The sequence below is a fragment of the Fukomys damarensis genome, unplaced genomic scaffold, assembly GCF_012274545.1.
Source record: "Fukomys damarensis isolate Sample0158 unplaced genomic scaffold, DMR_v1.0_HiC HiC_scaffold_22, whole genome shotgun sequence".
Classification (NCBI taxonomy): Eukaryota; Metazoa; Chordata; class Mammalia; order Rodentia; family Bathyergidae; genus Fukomys; species Fukomys damarensis.
This window is the reverse complement of record NW_022900934.1, coordinates 6,407,949-6,424,287: the sequence shown is the minus strand read 5'-3', so window position 1 is coordinate 6,424,287 and position 16,339 is coordinate 6,407,949. Positions and strand designations below refer to the sequence as shown.

At 48.0% G+C, this 16,339-nt stretch overlaps 1 protein-coding gene across 5 annotated transcripts in view; it reads right to left on the bottom strand.

Annotated features, from left to right (window-relative positions):
• Cbln4 (cerebellin 4 precursor) overlaps positions 1 to 15,692 on the bottom strand; it is a 153,323-nt gene extending 137,631 nt beyond the window's left edge. Inside the window, exons 1-4 of one of the 5 annotated variants that reach the window (XM_010628826.3) lie at positions 15,528 to 15,692; positions 15,134 to 15,407; positions 13,838 to 14,619; positions 11,724 to 12,018 (exon numbers count right to left, since the gene is read on the bottom strand). In XM_010628826.3, the coding sequence (XP_010627128.1) occupies positions 11,724 to 11,726 (3 nt within the window). In that variant the 5' untranslated portion in view covers positions 11,727 to 12,018; positions 13,838 to 14,619; positions 15,134 to 15,407; positions 15,528 to 15,692. The remainder of the gene's footprint in view (positions 1 to 11,723; positions 12,019 to 13,837; positions 14,620 to 15,133; positions 15,408 to 15,527) is intronic. The other 4 variants (XM_010628822.3, XM_010628823.3, XM_010628824.3 and 1 more) reach the window with 4 other exon arrangements.
• Positions 15,693 to 16,339: the final 647 nt, after the last annotated feature.

Below are 16,339 nucleotides of genomic sequence, written 5' to 3'. Positions count from 1 at the left end.
TGCCCGCGTGCGCTCCCGCTGGGCCGTGGGCCTGCGCCTCGAGTGTGCCGGTCGAGGGCAGCACACACACCCGAGCCAGGCCTCTCCGGGCTCCCTGGGGTCAGGGAGGGGTCTCCCCGAGAAGGGCTCTTCGGGCCCCACCGAGACCTTCTGCAGCGCCCAGCCCCTGACCCAGCCCATCCTGCTGACCCTCTGCCCTCTGCCCTCGGCAGCTCCCCAGCCTTCCCATCCATCCTCTCTTTTGCAACTTAACAAGATCAGTTTCTCTCGCCTATAAGCAACCTACTCTGATTTGTACGACGCCAGAATCAACATTCTCAGGGGCGAAATTACCTTCGCACAGTCACATCGGGCTCACTGGGGCTCCCCTTGCTTAGAATGTTTTTAAACCAATTCCGGGTCCATTTTTTTACCTTTTAAATAATTAGCGATTTAAAAATGCCTAAATGTGCTAAATATGAAACAACCTACAAGGTGAAATAAAAGCTACTCTTTATTAATACTTGTCTTAAAGGGCAATGTATTTTAAGTGCATTTATTTTTATTTGTCGTGCAGATCCCGATGTCAAACGTGTAAGCTTTCCTCCTGGTACTGGCTGCCTAGAACTCTGAAAAGCAGGCATCCTCTGAACCTAACTGGGTATTAGCCTCCATATCTTGTCCAAATAGTGGCAAATTTATGATAAAACGTTACCATCTACTCCACATTTTACTATCCTGAGTTATCTCCTTAAATGCTTTTATAAGCACCATCCACGATGTCTACAAGGATTCGTTTCATTTTGTTTTTTTCATAATCACCACAAGAAAGGAAGTACCGTGGGTGACCTGATATGCTTTTTTCCAAGAGGCACCTGTGGGACCGCGGCAACCTAGGGTTGTCTTCTCAGTGTGCCAGTCAGCTCGCAGACTCAGCCTCTGCCCCAGGCTCGGCACCAGCCTGCCCTGCAGCTCCCGCCCCGCCCTCTGCTGCCAGCTGCCACTGTCCCTCATGGGTCCGCTCTCTCCGCCTCAGCCTCCCACCTGCTCCTACCTCCACCGAACGATCCTGCGGTCCCCGGGCCTGACTCTGCTCACCACGCAGGGCTCCGCTGAAGTGCCACGACTGGAAAAGGACTCAGACCTGCACCACCCCGGCCTCCCTTACTGTGCCCCACTCTTACCTGCTGTGCTTGCAGTGCTCACCGCCATGCAAAATGCATGATTTATACCCTGCTTCCTTGTCTGCTGCTCCAACTACGATGTAGGATCCGGGGCAGCGGGGATTTGATATTTCCAGCACTTAGAATAGCATCTGGAAGAGCCCGCTTGAGCTAGAAAGGTAGGGCAGCAGGCCAGAGGGGAGAAGTTAAAGGGGGAAAGGAGCAAAGGGCTCAAGGAAGCACTGGCTTCCCTTTGGCTGGCTATAATTTTTCTAAAATTATGTTGTGGGAAATGAGGACACCATTTGCCTCTTTCTAAGTCTTCTGATTATAATAATAATAGTGATTCATCTAAGGCAGGTCTAAGCCTTGAAAGAACTATACAATTTTACAAATCCTCTTTAAGAAAAAGAATATAAAATTACCAACACAACATCAGGTATGGATGTGTGCACTTGTTTAAAATGAGAAAAGCAGTCACAGCCCACAAGAAGTGTTTTGGAAACTCGCATCCCTTTCCTTTTAGATGTCTCTAGGTAGTTGGCTGAAGAAATGAAAATGCTTCCTGAATGTGGTCTGACCTCTCCTACGCATCTAGAATAGTCTGTGGCTCCCAGCGGCACCCAGGGGGTCCAGTCACAGGGGGCCCAGGCATGGTGGGGCTCGGAGACAGGGAGGAGCATCGTTCACTTCGGGAGCTGCATGTTCTCCATGCAGCACTTTCAGAAGGCATTGTCACCTGGCCTCCTGCGAGTCTTTGTTCCCGTCATTAACCCACACAACCTCGCTCGGATGCCGCAGCGGCCCAGTTTCAGAGGCGCAAATCACTGCAGGCTTTCAAAGATCCTCAACTGCAATGTTTTCCACTTCTTGGGAACATGTGAGCCCCTTGACTGAGTCCAAAAATGTCACCGTCTCCCCGTCTTCCACACACTTCCGTTTCATCTGAACAGTGTTCCTTACCAACTACTTATTTTCCCAGCTTCGGCTTTTTCTTTTTTTTAATTTCCCTACCATGCCTCTAACATCTTTATGTTTGCTTTCATTATCTCTGTGTTTACAATCGCTCTCAATTCCGTTCCCTCGCAAGTTCCCTTAACACACCCTTTGCCCCGTCTTGCAGATCTCCGGGGCTGGCCCGTTTCGTGGTTATCAATGATCGCTCACTACAAACGTGAACCTTGGCTGGGAGGGAAGGGCAGAGAACACAGGAGATACCGCTTCTCACTGGACATAGCAGCTAGAGTCAAAAATGTCCGTGATTCCTCGGGCGGGTGGGGCTGGGTGTGTGGGGCGTGGAGACCATGGCTTGCGTGTGAGATTTAAATTTAGACAGTTTTCTGTACACATTTGGCAATTAGAAACGCGTTACCGTTGACCCACAGTAAACTCAGTGGTAAACCCTACTCCTGGGAATTTGTTCATGGATGTGAGTTTACATATGTCATCACACATATGCAAAGCAAACAGTGCCTGAGGTTATTCACTGCTGTGCTCTTTCTAAATAAGAGCAAGCTGTAGAGGGCATGATCCCCACCCTCTCAGACAGACCGGAAGTTCCCAGTCTTTCCTCGTTCCCCTGCCTGCCTAGCTCCAGTGGCTGTCAGGCCGCACTCCCGCTCACTTCCCTTCTCTCCCCCTCAGCTGCCCCCTTCCCCAGGGAACAGGGACCACTGCCTGGGTGCCCTCCCTGCCCGTTTAGCAGCTCACTGTCAGCCGCGGTGCCCCTCCTTGATCTTGTCATGTGGGAAGGGGACGGGCCACCCTGAGTTGGCTGAGATCTGGGAGGGATCTGGACTCACTGTCAACATCCCTACCTCGCCCAAGCCCAACAGGAAGTCAGGAACTCAGCCAGCCCTCCAGAAGTTTCCTCGGTTTCAGCCCCGCCATTTTTCCCACGTTATGCAACAGCTTGCACAGCTCCCCGCCTCACTGAATCCCTGCCACGGCACCCGCTTGAACCAATCACAAGCCTGCACTTGGGTCAATCAGCAGGCCAAATCTGAACCAGTTACAGGTCTGTACTTGGGCCACTGGCCGCCCCGCAGCAGCTGTGTGAGCAGCTCTCCCCTAACACTTCTCTGGTTGGCATCCAAGGGCTCCTTCTGGTATACTGACCCTCTGTGCTTCTGCGTGGGTCTAAGATAAGGCTTACTCCAGCAGTCCTGTAAATCTGCTTGTAATTTATTTCTAGGGCAGTGTAGACTTGGAAGGTCCTATAAATCTCATGGCTAGCAGAGCAGTCATCTCTAAAGAAAGAGCATCAAACACGAGGGGCCACCAACCCTGCAGAGCTCCGGAGACCAGCAGCCAGCAAAGAGCAGCAACGGACGGGACCAACCAGCTGTCTACCTGTGGCATCTGGTACAGCAGAGGCAAAGACCAGCAGGCAGCTGTGTCAGCTGATGGAGTCCAGCACCATCTGGCATCACCCTATGGCGTCAGGGCCACTGGCAGAGCTACACTTTGCCGCTCGTGATTTCTATCTGAATCAAGCAAAGAACCCTCAATGGATTGGCAACACCTCCACAGAGGACTGGCTAAATTCATCACAGGGGAACCAGGTAACGGAGTAGTAACAAGCTGAAAAAAGAACAAATAAGCCCTTTATATTCAAATATGGAAAGTAGAAGCAGATGCAGAACAATATATATACAGCTAGATGACTTGTTTTAAGAAGGCAAAAATATATATTTATTTCAGTGAATAAAAACATCATATGAAATATTGACATGAAACTACAGACAGTGGTTATAGGGGAGGCATGGAAATTAGGGACAGGAGGATTATTCTCCACTTCTTATCTTTTTATTAGCTTTTTTAAAATTTTATCTATATGACTGCATTACTTTTTTAGAATTTTTAATTAGACCTGAGTTAGAGTCAGTGGTAGAGGACTTGCCTAGCAAATGTGAATACCTGGTTTCAAGACCCAACACTGCAAAAAAGGAAAATCAGGTAGAGACACTAAAGATAAAACCATTCAAAACCCTAGTCCCCAAAGAACAACATCACTAGCCATTGGTCATCATTTAAGGATTGGTGCCACATCAGAAAATCTTACAATTCTTTCCATAATGCAAAAATGTATTAACCCTAAGAAAAGAATCCTATAAATTATACATTGGTTAATTCCATGTCCTTAACAACAAATTTATTGATGGAAATGGTAATGATATTTTCAGCTCATAACTGATTTTGTCTGCCCACATTTCTTCCCCCTTCTTCCTTTAGCAATATCATCTTTGCTCTAAAAACTGTCCCTTTCTCTTCTCATAAGCAAAACTCAAATCTAGGTCTGCCTCCTTATTCAAGATGGACATGTGACTCAGATTGGCCAATAAGCATCTTCTGACCTCAAACATTGTGATTGGCCTAAGATAGGGCATATGACCCGGGAAAGGCCAATCAAAGTCCTTATTTCCAGAAATAAAAATGGATGAAGACCTTAGTCCCAGTAAGATAATGGTATTTCAGGGTACCTAAGACTGAAGCTGCCAATGGCCTTTTCTGTTGCCATGCAGACTCAAAAGTATAGAGATGGTATGTGTTCTTGTCTCATAGCATGGCTGTAAGGACCTAGTGAGACATGGTACCTTGGAATACTAGAGAATGGCATGCACAGGAAAGACATTTTACCTTCTGTTAGAAGAATTTTCCAACCTACCTCTGAAAAGACCATCAGAGGCAGCCCTGCCAAACTCAGGGTCCTTACCTCCAAAGACATGGGGACAAAGAAGAGTATGAGCAAACAGGCCTCACTAGACTTGCCCAAGTTTAGTGCACATACCTCATGCCCCCTTTGCCCTTTTATACTCCACAATGTCAACACTCCAGCAGAGCCCCTTCTAAAACCACTCCACCTTTATCATTGCTGTAGGTCTTCATTTTCCAATGCCGGTTTAACTTGAGTCAGGGCTTTGGGTGGTGAGGATGTGTCTTAGTCACTTTCTCATTGCTGAGACACAGTGCCTGACACCTACAATTTAAGGAAGGAGAGACCCACAGTCTCCTAGCTCCATGGTAGGATAGCATGGTAGAAGTGCATAGCAGAGGAGTGCTACTCATGTCATGCTGGCGGGGAAACAGAGAGGTCCAAAGGAAGGATCCCCAGAGGGAGATAAACCCTTCCAAGCCACACCCACAGTGCCCTGCCTCTTCTGACCACACCAAGTCAGCTATAAGCCTCCATAATCTAATTACCTTCCAAAAGCCCCTCTTTTGAGTGCATGAGGCTTTGGGGAGACATCTATAAGTCATAAAAGTATGCTACACTCATCTGTGGATTTCTCCATTAAGGAGTTCAGTGGTTGAATGTGCTGTTAGGAGGGAGAGCCTGGTAAGAGGCAGTTCACCGGTGATGTGTCCTGAAAGGCTGTCTCTCCCTCCCCAGCTCCTACTTTTTCTCTCTCCCTCTCTTTCTCTGCTTCCTGCCCACCACATGAGCAGCTTTCTTCATCCACACTCTTCTACCATGCTCTTCCTTGAATCCAGATGACTATGGACTGAAAAAATATGAGCCAAAGTAAACTTTTCCTGTTTCAATGTGTGGGAGTCAAGTATTGTGTCTCAATGACAAAGAATATGACTAAGGCAGATTTTAGTACCAACAAGTGAGATTGTTGTTGTTGCCCATGCAGTTTAGAAGCCTTGGAACTGGTTCATGGAAAGATTTTGGAAAGGTTTGAAGATGCCAGCTGGAGAAGCCCTAGAATGCTGTACTCTGAGCTTGATGAGAGATGTGAGTTGGAGTTCAGAAGACCATTGTGCTGATAGAAGTAAACATAGTAAAGGTTAGGCTCAGGAGGTTCCAACACTGGACACAAAGACTCCATTGGTAGCTGAGCTGTAGGTCATCTGCATTATGCTTTGGCAAAAAAAATTTGACTACATGTTACTCATGTCCTAAGACTTTGAGGAAGACTGAGATTAAGGGCAGTGGACTAATCAATCTGGCAGAGAAAAATTTTAAGGCAGCTCAACATTCAGGCAGTAGCATGGGTACCATTTGCTTCTTTTAGCAAGATTTATCATGAGAATCAGGACCAAGGATCAGAGATGAATAATATGAAAAAATTTTAATGGTGCCCAGAAAGGAAGCTCCTGTAAGTTGGACCCTGTAAAGTTTTGTCCAAGGAAACATGATTGGTGAAAAGATTAGCATTAAAAAGAAACAAATTAATTTCTATCAGAACAATATGAAAGATTCCTTGAGAGCATCTCAGGAATCCACAAGGCTGCACCCATCAAAGGCTCAGGGATGCAAAGCTGTAAGTCTTTCATTTAAGAAGTCAGCCCCTTATCCCCCTGCTTGAGAATTGCTGCCTAGGGAATTAGTTTCCTGAGATTCAGCCCACAGTGTTGAGCCATTCACTCAAAGGCATTCAGAGGCCGCTACAGCCATGATCCAAGGGGCCCAGCTGCTATTCAAACTGGCATACGCCTTGGCATTAGGAAAGAGTTTCAGGGTCAGAGATGCTTCCACCAAGAATTCCAAAGTTCTGGGAGGCCAGGTAGTGTGCTTCTGATGGGACAGTACATGAACATGTGTGAGTGGAGCCAAAAGTGCAGTAGAGACCTCAGGAAGCTGGGGACACCAGGAACCGGGACATCTACTGAGGAAGCCCACAGGCAGTGAGTGGAGCTTGCCCAAGAGAGTCCCTGAGGGCTGCAGCCACCAATGCTGAAGGAGTAGGGCTGCCCAAGCCTTCTGACATTCACATCTTGCCACCGCTTGCCCTGGGTGCTGGAGCAATGAGATTTGATATTTGCCCTTTCGGGTTTCAGTCTTGCTTTGCTCCAATTTTTTTTTTCTATCCACCTATTGCTCCCTTTTGGAATGGGAATGTTTATCTTGGGCCACTGCATGTTGGAAGTGTTTCCAGCTTTCTTTCTTATTTTCACAGGGGCTTACAGCAAAGAGTTTGCCTTGAATCACATAGGGTAATTTGGATTTGGACTTTTTACCAGTGCTGGAACTGTTAAAATTTTGGCAACTGTTAGGGATGGACTAAATGTATTCTTCACAAGGAGATATACATTAGTCTTTTGGGGGCTGAGGGAGGAAAGTTATGGTTTAGATCAAGTATATCCCCCTAAGCTTATATTCTCAGAAGCAGGGCTTCTGGAAAGTGATGGGCCATGGGGCAGTATATTCATCAGTGGATTCACCTAGTAATGAATTCAGTACCAGAATGTGTCATGAGGGGGCGGGGCCTGGTAGAAAGAAGCAGTTCGTGAGGGTGTGACCCGGAAGGGTGATCTCCCTCTGCAGCTCTTCCCTTCACTCTCTCCTTGCTTCCCGGCCACATGAGCAGTTCTCTTCGTCCAGACCCTGCCACCATGACCTTCCTGCCTTGGAGCCAGGATAAACCTCTCCTCCTTCCATTTGTGAGTGTCAGGTACTGTGTCTCAGTGACAAGGAAAGTGACTAAGACACTTCCATTAAACAAATATGTATGCTTTGGTTTTGTGATGTGCCTTTTGTTACCTAATGAACCCAAGACAGGTAAAAGGAAAAGATAAGTTTCCTCCCCCACATTACTTAATAAATATTAATAATCAATATCATAGATTAATTCAATCAACATTGATCTCATATCAACAAAGCCCTTTGGTAAATAAAGTGGAGAATATAAATATATCTACTACTACGCTCTGTTGATGAGACCTATGACTTGTCCTTAAGTAATATTAATAAAATAACAATAACAAGCAGCATATCCCTTCTACACCCCAGAGATTCAAAAACCAAAAAGTCAACGATCTTTGCCTCCCTAGAAAGTATGTTATTGGAAGGGCCCAGCAATAAATAATTAAGTATCTAATTTAAGGTTCTGATAAGACCAGCAAAGGAGGAATGTACAGTGTGGGGAGAGCAAAGACAGGGAATTGAAAGTGGAGTATCTGGACATGAAGGTGATGTATGGAGACAATGCCCCCTGAAAGACCAAGCAGGAGGCAGAAGGCAGAAACAGGAGAGAAAAGGGGAGGCAGCTGAGCCAGGAGGGGATCTCCAGCAAAGTTGTGCAGAGAGTAGCTTTGCCTGGCCTCACAGAGGTCACAGGGATGCAGGTAACACCTCAGTGTCGCCCTGAGCCGTGGCCAATGAGCCAGACTCACGCACCCATGCCTATCTTGCCAAGAACCCTTTAGGAGACCCAGACCCAAGTACTGCTGGCATTCCTTGGCATAGTTTGAGTGAACGAGAGGAATTTCCCTTCACAGAGGGGCAGGGATCAGATACAGATGTCCACAAAGCCAGCCAGGGGCACTCAGAACAGCCAGAGGGATCCTAGGGGATGCGGATGGCACCAGAGCTCCAGTGGTGTCCATGACACCTGTGATCGTGGCCTCTGATAAGGACAAATACCAAGAAAGGAGGTAACATTTTAGCTGAGTAGGAGTTGCTGGGCAAAGAGCAGGAGTCACTGGGAGATGATCACAATTCATGCGAGTGGCCAAGAATAGGGGATCCTGAGGGACTCTGGCCTCTTATGCGCTATCGACAGCCCAACATCTCTGCAGAAGCTGTTAGCCTCTGCGCCCGCTTGCTGGTTAACGGCTGCCCCAGGTGACATGCACAGTGACAGAAGGGCTCTTACCAGAAGCTCTTGCCAACCTGAGCTGAGTGACTCAGACTTTCGGTGGCCAGCTTTGTTGCTCATCACCAAGGCTCTCTGCACAGAGCACTTGTGCACCAGACCATGACCGGAGGGTCAAGAAGCCTTCCCCAACTCTGAAAGCTTAATGCCATTGGCCACGTTGGCCTGGTGCAGAAATTTAGGAAGACCACACTCCCGAGTGTGTCCCTACCACCTCCCAAAAAAATGAGATCCAAGGGAGAAAGAAATTCAATCTTTATCCATCTAGACATCTCAGTGAGGGATAAGCAGAAAAGGTACAGATTGATCAAATAATTAATCAGACTACTCACGGAAAGATCTAGGCAGTCTACTGATGTCATCTGCAATGATGACATATCTCTCTCTCTCTCTCTCCCTCCTTCCACCATCGCTTCTCCCTCCTCTTTGCCTCATTCCCAAGCACCCTGTTTCCACACAGAGGCTCTCCAGAACACACACCTGCATCTGCAGGTTGATGGCCCAGAGACAGAAGAGCTTCCCTTGGCTGACACTGTCGTCATGTTAGGCTCCAGCAGGGGAGACTTGACCATCCCTGAGCCAGCTGTTGCTGCCAGGAAATGTGGCGTCATTGTGGGTGAGGCCAGAGTTGGAGGGGTCGACCTGCCCAGAACCACAGGAGCGAGTGGTTCCCAAGGGAAGTGGGCAGCACCATGTATAACGTCACTGCATCCTCACACCTGCTCTGAACAAAGATGGCGCGGTAACCCATGGCACAGGTGTGGCAGTTCCACTGCCACGGCAGCAGGCAGTGGCAGGGCAGTTAGAGCCAATGCCCTAATCCTCTCCCAGCTCTGCACCTGTCCCTGGGCACTTATGCTTTGGTTTATTCACCTACAAAGCCAGAAAGTTTTGTTGTGAGGATCCAAGGAGTTAATGCATACAAAGGTCCCGAAGTTGTGCCTGGGATGCATGGAGAACGTGATGAATGTCAGCTGAACCAAGCCATTCATCTGCAGGAGGAGAAACTGAGCTCCAGGAAGGGAACCTGACTTTTTCCAGATGGCACAGCAAATACAGGACCCTTGCAAAGATTTCTGCCCACTCTAAGTGTCATGAGCCCCCGCAGTTTGGGTACACACCCTAAAAGTCAGGACCTGCTGGTGCTGTCCATGTTATAAGCCAGCCTCCCCTTGTGGTCTAGAGTGTATCCTTCCTCGGTTAGGGTGCACTGGGAGCCACCCTCCTTCCCTGACTGCAAAAGGGCAATGCACCCACAGTTTCAAGGCTCCCTTGCGCCCCACTCTGGCTTTCTGGCCGCCTCCTCCTCTCTTTCTCAGACTCCCTGGAAACCTATCAGCCCCACAGTGTTTATGACCTGATCCTTCCGTTTATGAGTTAGCTATGAAAAAAAGAGGCGCTGTGTGCTCCTTTCAGGCAGCACAAGAGGCACAGAGAAGAAAAGGTTATGGCTGTGTTTACTTTACTTAGTGCTGTTGGCTCCTTCACAATTGGTGCTCAACAGCAATCCAATACTATATTATTAACCAAAGAGCTTTTTCACATAAACACCAAACAGCCACGATAATGACACAGGCCTAGGTAGAGAGGCAAGGAGAAATGCTAATTTAAAATTAAATTGGCATTTCCCTGCATGTCTAGGAGAAGGAGAAAAGGATAATGGGAGTAAGTGATAATAATTACAGTGGATGACTCCATGATAGGGAGGAGAACTGGATCCCTTCCACCTTCACAGTGAGGTTAAAGGAAGGAAGCTGCGATTGTGGTAAGAATTAGCATTCCCTGCGCACTCACTAGATGCCAGACATAAAGCATTTTTTCATTCAATATGCACCACAATGCTATATTGACATGGTCATTTCTAGGATCTCCACTTTTATGACTTGTTTTTATGTGTCCTCTCAAAGCCTCATGTAGTCATAGGTGGGGAGTCTCCAAGGTGGCTGGATTATGGTGTGCAAGTGTGGATTAAGGGTGTGGTGCTGGGATGAATGGTGGCTCACCGTGAGTGTGGGTGGCACTACTCAAAGGGCATGTAGCCTGGAAGGAATAAAAGGGAGAGGCAGGTCTTCTGCTTGCTGCATTCTGCCTGTCCTGCTTTGCCATGGGCTGTTTCTCCTCTGCCACACTAGCCTGCTTCGGAGCCAGCCAACTATGGCCTGAAACTTCTACAAATCATAAGCTAAAATAAACTTTTCCTCCTTTAACTTATAAAATTGGGCAATTTTTTCTCAGCAAAGAGAAAAGCAGCTAATATGTCACTTTATAGACTACGATATGAGGCTGAAAAAGGTCAAGTAATTGGGACAAAGTCATACTGGGTGAAAATGAAGAGGCCAGGATTTGAAACCAGGCAATCTGACCTCAATCCCACAAATGTAAAGTTCAGGCTAAATTACCTCCTGGATTTGTGCATGGGGACACAACACTTGTCAGGTGCAGAAGTTCTTTTAGAGCCAATCAGTTACACATCCTACAAATATTTACCAACTATCATTTGCAAACCACAATGGGACAGAAGCCATGGAACCACCTGGGACCTTTTCTTGCTCCTTAGAAGAACTGCTAATGCTTCTCTTGCTGGAGAAAGACCAGGATTTTTTGAAGGAAGCACTGACACAGGTCCTCTTCTGGATGCAGCACTTCCTTTTGGTTTACTGAGACCCAGTCAAACTCAGAGATCTGATAGCTCCATGGTGAAACCATTGAGACCTCCCTTGGCAATACAAACTACTTAGGAAGCTGAGGCAGGAAGATCAAAAGCTGAAGGCCAGCCAGTAAATTTAGGGAAAACTTGTCTCAAATTAAAATTTTAAAGGAGCTGGAGATGTAACTCAGCACCCCCTGGGCTTGATCCCCAGTATTACAAAAGAAAGCATCTCCCGTTCTCATGTGCCAGGTGCCTCCTTGACAACACCACAACCCCTCTAAGCATTTTTTCCTCTTAGTGTAAAATGGAGAAAATAATCACGTCTACCATGCGGTGTTCTTGTAGGGATTAAACAGTGATCTTTATCATTCAGCTACAGTTCTGCAGCTGCCTGCAGGAGTTAGGCTGTAGACCGCTATCCCGCTGCTCTAAACTGTCAGCACAGGTCTTCCATCACCAATACTCCTGGCCTGAAGAATCGTGCAGTCACCCAGAGAATCTTTCTCACTGCAGCCTGCGCCGCCTGGTGGAACCGGAAACCATCTGCAGCCACCACGCGCAAGGCTCTGCACAGCATCGACACGTGACAGCCGCAATCATCCCGAAATCCAAACCGCTTTCCCTGTGAGAAGTGTGAACAAGAACGTGATTAGTAGACATGTGACAGAACTGACTTTCTCACGACTAAAAACTCTTCTTACCGAAGGGCTGAGCCCCCTAGTGGTCACTTCTGACTACCTAAATTCTCCATTAAATACAGTAGTCGCACAAACCCTGCCTGCAGCAATTACAGGCAATATTTTTATCACCAAACTGAGCACTCCATGGATGCGAGCCCGCACTACCCTCGGCTCATGATCATGAGGTCGTCACAGTCGTCATTTCCAAGCTCACAAAGCGCCATGCACTTTCCCCCAAATCAGGCTTCCTGGAGCTGGTAACAGAACGGGACTTCGCACTGAGTCTTCTGGCTACAGATCCCAGGACCACGGCCATTCTGCTGGAGGTCACCAACTGTGTTTGCTGGGCTTCCAGAACCTCCTGTCCTCACACCCAGGAGCAGAGGCTCTGCCTCTCTCCCTGCTGCGAGCAGCACAGCCTGCCCTTTCTTGGTACCCAAGGCCAGCACTTTCTTCTGAGATTGCTGTTTATCTCTTAAATCGGAAAGACAGAACCTTCTCCAATCAGGGAGGAAAGATGACCCTTTAAATATGCTGGCACACACAACAAGAAGGTTCAGGGCCTAGGATAATTTAGTCAGAGAAGGATCCAGGCCCAGAGGGTCCCTGTGGCATCCACCCCCGACCCAGCTTTCCCAAGCACTGGCTTTATTCCCTTCCCTATGGAAGATGGCTACCAACAGGTCCAGGCCAAGCTCTTGCAATTTAGAATCTCAGTTGAAATTGACTTCCTTTGTTCTCTAATCCCAGCAAAGATTTCAGATTGTGCACCACTGGTCCATTTAAGGAGTCACATGATAACCTCTGAACCAATTATGTCCTGTGACCAGGAAGTCCAGGCATTTGATTAGACAAGCTTGGAGCATATGAGTGGTCCAGATGGCCAAGCCCTACCCGATGGGCCTAGAGGCCTGGCCTGAAAATCCTACATGGCAAGGAAGAGCCATGAGGCTACTATTGCTTTTCACTCTCACAACCAAAAAGCTCATCACATCAGAGCCTCTATCCTCCAGCCCATTTCTCCTGACCTTTTTCTGTACCTGCAGAGCAGCACAGCACAATGAGGACTTTTTATAACCATTAAGATGGTTTAAGGGAGGAATGAAGGGGCGAGAAATAATTTTATTTCTTTTTGCAAAGTTTTGCAGCAGCCTCAGAGGTCTCGGGTTTATGGGTACACATTAAAGAGTCTTTTCATCAGGGCTTTTTTATGTGAGGAAGCCGTTTAAGCAAGGAGGCACTTGGCTGCTTCTTCTAAATGAAAATTTTCAATTAGTCTGAAGAAGTTAATTACACCATCCTTTAATAACTGCACTTGTGACTCTGCAAATCCTCTATTAATTGATTCAACCATATGCCCCCAAACCAGCCAACAGGTAGGAAAAAACGGAGAAGGAAGACACAGGGAAGGAAAAGATGAAGATAAAGAAATGCATGGTGGCTGCTGGGCTGGTAGGGTACGGCAGACGAGTATGGGAAAGTCATTGAAAAGTGTGGGTGGTGAGATTTGGGAGATTCATTCTCCAGCTCCAAGAGGCTTCACAGGCTGATTTGCCACATCTCAAAATGACAGCAGTTCAATGGCACTTGCTCCTACATCCCCTAGATCCACATCCCCTATCCCCAGGGTAGTTTGGAAAGATGCTACAAATACTAGTAGTTGTCTGTGTTTTCGAGCATTCCTTAAAGGGCAAGTCAAAAGCCAGGAGATCCTAGTTCCAGCTCAGATGAAAGTGACTGCCCTTCCCTCCGGGCACTCACAGCATCAGTGCATTTACGGCTTGGATCTGGGCGGTCCTCAACAGGCCCAAGTGTTCAAGGCTTGGTCCTCAGCACATGGTGCCACTGGGAGGCAGGGGACACCTCAGGAGGTAACATCTGGTTGGAGGAAGAAAATCACTGGGAAGGGTGTCCCTGAGGAACACACTGGGATCCTGACCTTTTACTCCTCTTCCTTGTTGCTTTCTAAGCACTGTGAAGTACTCTGGCACAAGCTTCTGCTGTGTGCTTTCCCTCCACGCTCCAAAGCTACCAGCCAAGGGACCATAGACTGAAAATTTGGAAGTCTTAAGCCAAAATCCATCCTTCCTCTTCTCAGTTGATCTGCCTCATGTATTTTGCCATGGCAATGGAAATCTAACACAGTGCACACAATACAGGCATCATATCAGCCTGGGTTCAGATCCTGGCTCTGCTACTGCCTGGCCATGTGATTCTAGGCATTCCACTCTTGAGTTTCAATTTCTTCATCTATCAAATGAGGAAATAAGTGCACCAGAGGCCTTATGAAAGGCACGTGAGCTAATGCATTGGTTCCAGAATATGGGATAAAGTCAGTAGACACTCAGGATTGCATTCGTCAGCTGTTGTGTGACCGATCTTGCATAACAAACCACTGCAAAGCTCAGAGATGCCAAGAGCAAGCACCATCTTCCTCATCTGCAGGGCAGAAGGAGTTCAGCTGGGCTCAGTTCAGGATGCAACCTGGGTCAGGTCCACTCCAGGTCTTTTATTCTTGTTGGACCGGAAGCTTCTAAAGCATGCTGTGGAACAGGGGGAAAGGAAATAGCTGGATGGGACAGCTCTTATCTCAGAAGCACATTGCACACTCTTGCACACATCTGCTTGCTTTCTATCGGCCAAAGCAAGTCACACAGCCAAACCCAAAGTTGGATGCAGGGAAATGTTCCTACAGAGGTGGGAGAGAGGGAGTTATAATTGCCAAATAGTTGTCTACTCAAGCACAAACATTGTAGCTATATTTTCTGAGTGCACAAGTGATTGCAAAGCAAGCTAGGGTATTATCAGTGTCACATGAGAGTGTTATGGGCTGAATCACATCCCCCAAAGCTCATCCTATTAGGACCCTAATCCCCTATATGGCTGTAGTCAGGGTCTTTAAAGAGGGATTTCAGGTTAAATGAGGGCACAAAGGTAGAGGTGACTGGAGTCCTTCAAATACAATGAAAAGACACCAAGAATCCATACACACAAAGAAAGGTGCCATGTGCACACATTGAAAAGCAGCCACACAAAGAGGCCTCTGGAGAAACCAACCTTGCTAATACCTTGATCTTGGACTTCCAACTTCCAGCATGATGAGAAAATCAACTTCTGTTGTCTAAGTCACTCTTCATGTGATATTTTTCATGGCGTCCCAAGCAAACCAACAGAGTGGGCGGGAAGACAACAGCCGAAGGAAGGAGAAACTGCTTAGAAGGAGAAGGAGCAAAACACTGTGCAGAAAACATTCTCTGGTGGTGACTCAGCGAAGAAAATGGGAGCCATGGGGACAATGGCGTCCTGGGTGTCGAAGATGACCTTGGCCGCTCTGTAAAGGAGGGACAGAGAGACAACAGCTACCTCTGTGCTAAACCGTGTATGTAGTTATTTCATGAGGGTCTCGCCTAACCTCAGAACAACCCTAAGAAGCAGTGCCCCAGCAACCCACATTTTCACCTCTCTAGAGGTTCAAGCTGAAGTGCAGAAAGCAAAGCTCCTGCCTGAGAAGGATACCAAAGTGCTACCACAGATCATCAGACAGGTAGTGAAAGAGGGAGACAGGAAGAGCAGTAGGACAGGGGAGGAGAGGGAGGGAGGACGGGGAGGCAGAGAAGGGGAGAAGCAGAGAGGGGCTGTTCCTTCCGTTCGTCTGACGTAATAAAAGGGCAGCTGATCACTACCTGGCACAGAGCAAGTGTCCGGCACCGTCCGAAACACATGTAACGTTCACCACTTCCTCATCCATTGGCCGAATCTGCCCAGTGACCCTGAGGTGGGTTTGCCAAGTGCCCCCATTCTGCAGATGAGAAAGCTGCCAAGCTGGAAGCGAATGGCCGAGTCCTCCTCGGGCCCTGGAGGCAGAGCTCAGGCCCGGACTCCGGCAGGTGCTGCGGAGTAACTGGGGCAGAGGTTCCTCTCGTGAAGAACTGCTTTGATCTGGGGCACGCACCTGCTGGCTCTTTCGGGGGTCCCCGCTCCACTTGCTCCTCATCCTGTTTCATTCGCCATCAGTAATTTGAAAGGGGTGCTGACTCGGAGACAGAACAGACTGGGCCGGTTCTCAGAGGCGTCTCCTTCCGGTTGGGCTCACGGGAGGCGGGACTCGGGGAGAGAAGTTCGCAGAAGGCCTGCAAGTCACGGGGCAGACAGGGCTCGGGGCGCAGCCCTGAGAGGAACCATACAAAGCGGGCCCTTTATTGGCTCCTCTCCAGTGTCACTGCGAGGGGTCCACACGCAGTTTACAACGGAAGGAGGCAGAAT